Source organism: Etheostoma spectabile, chromosome 7 (genome assembly GCF_008692095.1).
Source record: "Etheostoma spectabile isolate EspeVRDwgs_2016 chromosome 7, UIUC_Espe_1.0, whole genome shotgun sequence".
In the NCBI taxonomy this organism is placed as follows: Eukaryota; Metazoa; Chordata; class Actinopteri; order Perciformes; family Percidae; genus Etheostoma; species Etheostoma spectabile.
The window spans coordinates 17619901-17624109 of record NC_045739.1 but is presented as its reverse complement, the minus strand read 5'-3'; the positions used below and the strand labels follow the sequence as shown (position 1 = coordinate 17624109).

General features: G+C 40.1%; 1 protein-coding gene across 6 annotated transcripts in view; it reads right to left on the bottom strand.

The window, feature by feature from the left end:
* Window positions 1-4209, bottom strand: part of cfap74 (cilia and flagella associated protein 74) — a 60843-nt gene that overhangs the window by 6288 nt on the left and 50346 nt on the right. For 5 of the 6 annotated variants that reach the window (XM_032521342.1, XM_032521345.1, XM_032521344.1 and 2 more), the window contains exons 28-31: window positions 4038-4171; window positions 3794-3928; window positions 2260-2369; window positions 2076-2131 (exon numbers count right to left, since the gene is read on the bottom strand). In XM_032521342.1, coding sequence (XP_032377233.1) covers window positions 2076-2131; window positions 2260-2369; window positions 3794-3928; window positions 4038-4171 — 435 coding nt within the window. Of the gene's footprint in view, window positions 1-2075; window positions 2132-2255; window positions 2370-3793; window positions 3929-4037; window positions 4172-4209 lie in introns of all 6 variants that reach the window. The other variant, XR_004332789.1, reaches the window with a different exon arrangement.

The following is a 4209-nucleotide window of genomic DNA, read 5'->3' as shown; positions in this document are numbered from 1 at the left end:
AGCTCTATTGTAGTCCAGCCTTTACTTCCGTGGCGAACGTGCATCACTTTGTAACACGTCATAATGCTCGCCTAGCTGCTAGCGTGACACGCCGTCATTCTCTGCTTCTGATTAGCTAGCAGTGCTTACCTAGGTACTGCGCATGTGTGACTCCCAACAAAAATGGAATAGAAGTGAGATGCCTCACTCTACAGCTAAAACAGAGAGCTCAACACATGCAGCTAGCAGCAATGTGCAGTGCAACAAAAATCTGGTGTTGCTTAAAAATTAAACCATGTAAACCTTTTCTGATATAACCTCTAAATACAATCATGAATGTGAAAGTGAGCATAATATAAGCACTTTAAAAAATTAACTTTTACTTTGACATCAAAGGAGGTTTTTATACATCCAGGTTTTGTGATCTTTGTCTTCTTTTTCTGAGCATTTAGTGTCTTTATTGGGTAGAGACCACAGGAACTGTGGCAAGAGCGAGATAAGGAATGATATAAAACAAAGGCCCCCAGCCAAGCCGGACATGTACCTGGGATGTCGCCCGCGGCCACCTGGGCAGCCCTTCTCTAGAGTTTCTGCCTCCATCTCAGTACGATGAATGTGAATGAAATTTACACCATGGTGCTCACAGCATTGACAATTTTCATTTCAACCTCTCAAAAGCAACATGCATCTCCAACGAAAGTGTCCTTGTTACTATACAACCCTCACTACGTGACTACACACCAGTTTTCTTTAGAAATGCTTTGAACAGAAGTGCATATAAAAAATGTGGCTGAGTGGTTAAAGGTGTTGGGCAAAGGCAATGAAAAAAAGGCAATGAATGCAACTTCCCCTACTCTGTGAGAGAATCTTGTTGCATGTCATCCCCCCCCCCATAACCTTTCTCAGCTTTACTGTCTGCTCTCAGATAAAAGGTACATAAATGCCCCAAAATGCTAAAGAAATACTGCTCTTGAATCTTTAATTCTTTTCCAATTTTTTCATTGCTGTGAGACTCCCACATACTAAATTACATTGATCTCTATTATTTTGGGTGGTAGCAGAAATCCCCATAGACAAAAACCTAAGAAAATAAAACCCACTATCTGTGGTACTAAATACTTCTAGAGGTAAGTGAGAAAAACATGTTTGTAATTTGTGTAAACTGACTCTTTAATACAAACTTATATATTAAAGAGCACATCTCATACTATCTTCAGGAAGACTTCTAAATAAACTTCAATCACCACCATCTCTCCATAAAACTATTCAGCTGTTAAGAAGCGTTCACTTTTCTGTAAAGCAATCAGAATTGGCCAAGAAATTCATTATCCAATCACAGCATGACATCCTGCTTTAAATGTCTTCCTTCCTTGCTATCAGCTGCCTTTTCAGGCAAATGTGCAACCCTCCTCCTCCCCTTCCATCGCCGGGCATCGGCAACCATGGCAACCTGAATTCCTTTCCGGCCGTCAGGTCCTATGTTCGGTCTCCGGGTTCCCTCTTCTGACAACAGAATCTAATCCCCAAAGACTCTGCACATTTCAGATTATGCACATGTACAATAAAATCTTTTCATATCTGCAACAAAGCCTCTCCTGACTGAAAGACATTTAAAGACCCTAACATGGAGCGGCCTCTACCTCATCCAGTAAGAGCATTCGTCTCATGTTGGCTGAGTCCCGCAGAGGCCCGGGTTAGAAACCAACCTGTGGCCTTTTGCTGCGTGTCATCCCCCATCTCTCTCCCCCTTTCATGTCTATCCACTTTGCCTTTAATAAAAAATAATTTAAAAAAGACTTTTACATGCTAATTATATTCCTTAGTGTATTTAACACTGAAAGTAGAGTGGAGCTGCAGCTCAATATATCTAATATTAATATCTAATAAATTAAGATTAGGTCTATTGAATGTGCACATTATCAATTTTCTATAAAGTATGTTGAACACTTGTACAGATGTCTTGAGAAGTGTCTACAGAACACGGATACCATCAAGTGTAATTTTGTAACTATTGACATTCCATGTGGATTAGCAGTTTAAAATAGCAATATAGCTATGTGTAAAACACTGTGTTTTGACTTTTGTTGACAGGATACATCCAAAGATTCCTTCGAAATGTTCTGAACTGTAAACCTCTTGATCACTTTTTCTCCTAAAGATAGACAACACAAATAAAACAGATTGAACAGGTACAAAAAAGGTATGTGTGCTGAATGCACAAATGAACATTTACAGTACATTATGCAGTCTTAAGCAACGTAAACTTTTGAAATTACTCACCCACTGCCACCCGATGGAAGTCTATGACATTTTGTCCATGGTTGGATATGACCACTAGAGGGGGCTGTACAGCAAGACACTGCAGCTTCAGGTGCAGATTATTGAAGGGACTGTGGAGATATTAGACATAACATGGAGAAAAAAGGAGTATATGTAACAGCTCCCACCCACGGCACTTTGAGTCGGGAGAATGATGGAACATTGCATAAATCTGTAGCACTGCTCATGTTGTTGAGTTTGTTTTATTGTCATTACAACAAAAGTAGTTAGGAACATCCTTTGGTGAGCTCAAATTCCAAACAAGACAAGAATGTTGACCATTCCAAAGTTGGATAGCCTCAGGATATGTTTTTCTTCTTTTGAACTGCTTAGATTGAAACCAAAGGTGTTTCTATCTTCCCCCAGAGGGTATTTCCTACAATATTTAGAGCCACTGGATGAAACCAAAGGTTATAAAGAGGAGAAAGAGATGAGACATTCTTTTTAACAGAGGCCAGGCTACCAACCAACCAAACAGTAATAGAGACACGCATTTTCCACAACTGTTAAAAAGTGCACCATAGCTTCACATCTAATTTATGATTAGCAGAGAAGAAAGAAGACATTTCTTAACTAATTTACCAGAACTTTCAAGTGGTAATTTCCATCTTCCACTCTTTCGAAGTCTATGATAATTTTGTTCATTTCCCCATTGTTAACTTAAAGCTGAGTTAAGGTCATAGGTTATATCAGCTATATTAGAACCCTCCCTCCAATATGCAGATGTGTCAGCTGCAGATACCAAAGAGGTCATAGAGAGGTTACAGGATTACTGTAAAATACTGTTTTTATCAAGTGGTCATCAGTGAGTTTCTCATGTTCTCTTCAGTCAGGGTGGCTATCACTGCTAACTACGCAGTTCCTTCTCTATTTACTGGGTAATCACTCACTACTGTGTTCCATACATAGAGTGTTGGTATTTTTTTTTCTTGAGGCAGCCCAAAGGTTTCCACCACAGCAGAAATCTTGGCTTTTCCTTATAAAGGAAGAAAATAAGCTATGTAGTAAACAACAACATCATGTCACACACAATCCCACACAATGTACATACTATAGGAAGAAAGTGCATGCTTCTAAATGTTATGCAGCTCCAGAATTCACAGTTGAGATGGAGACGGCATAACTTGATGGGCAAAGCAGGCAACCCAGACCAGGTTTACTAAAACATTACAACAACTGGAATGCTAAGGGCCTTAAACAAATTGACACTGCAAACCCGGGGCAAGTCGTAGTGTTTTTACTGGGTCTGTATGTTTCCCTGTGGCTTGATCTGGACTTGGTTGGGATATTTACTTATATCAAACAAAGACCTTTTTTTTTTTTTGCATGAATCAAGATCTTTGGTTAAAAGAAGGAACACATTGTCTGGTACAGGACTTAGGACCACAAAGTCTGTACATAGTAACAGGACTGAAAATGGCAAACACTTAAAGGAATAAAGATAAAGATATTGATACATCTTGCAGGACATGGATCTGTGTAGACGCTGACCTACCTCCATGGCGGCTGGGCCTGTCGGTCTTCCTCTGGAGGGTCTCCGTCGGACACAAAGCAGGGAACGGTGTACTCGCTGTAGCGTTGGGTGAAGGAGTACAGCAGAGAGGCTCTGGCCTCTTCATACTGCTCTGACCTTAATAGAAAAGACTCACAATGAAACACTTTTATAAAAGTTTCCCAGCTCTGTTGAGATACTACTAACTATATATATAAATACTGTATATACACACAAACACACACACCCTGGCTGTATGTCGGCAGGATTTGATGGTTCAGTTAGTTGGTCTGCGTTTGGGCCGTCTGACACTGTGCTAGTCTTTGGAACCACAGATGCCTTCTTTCCTTTACTGGTTTCCACTGGGACCTCCTTTTTAGTCTTAATGATTTACACACACACACACACACACACACACA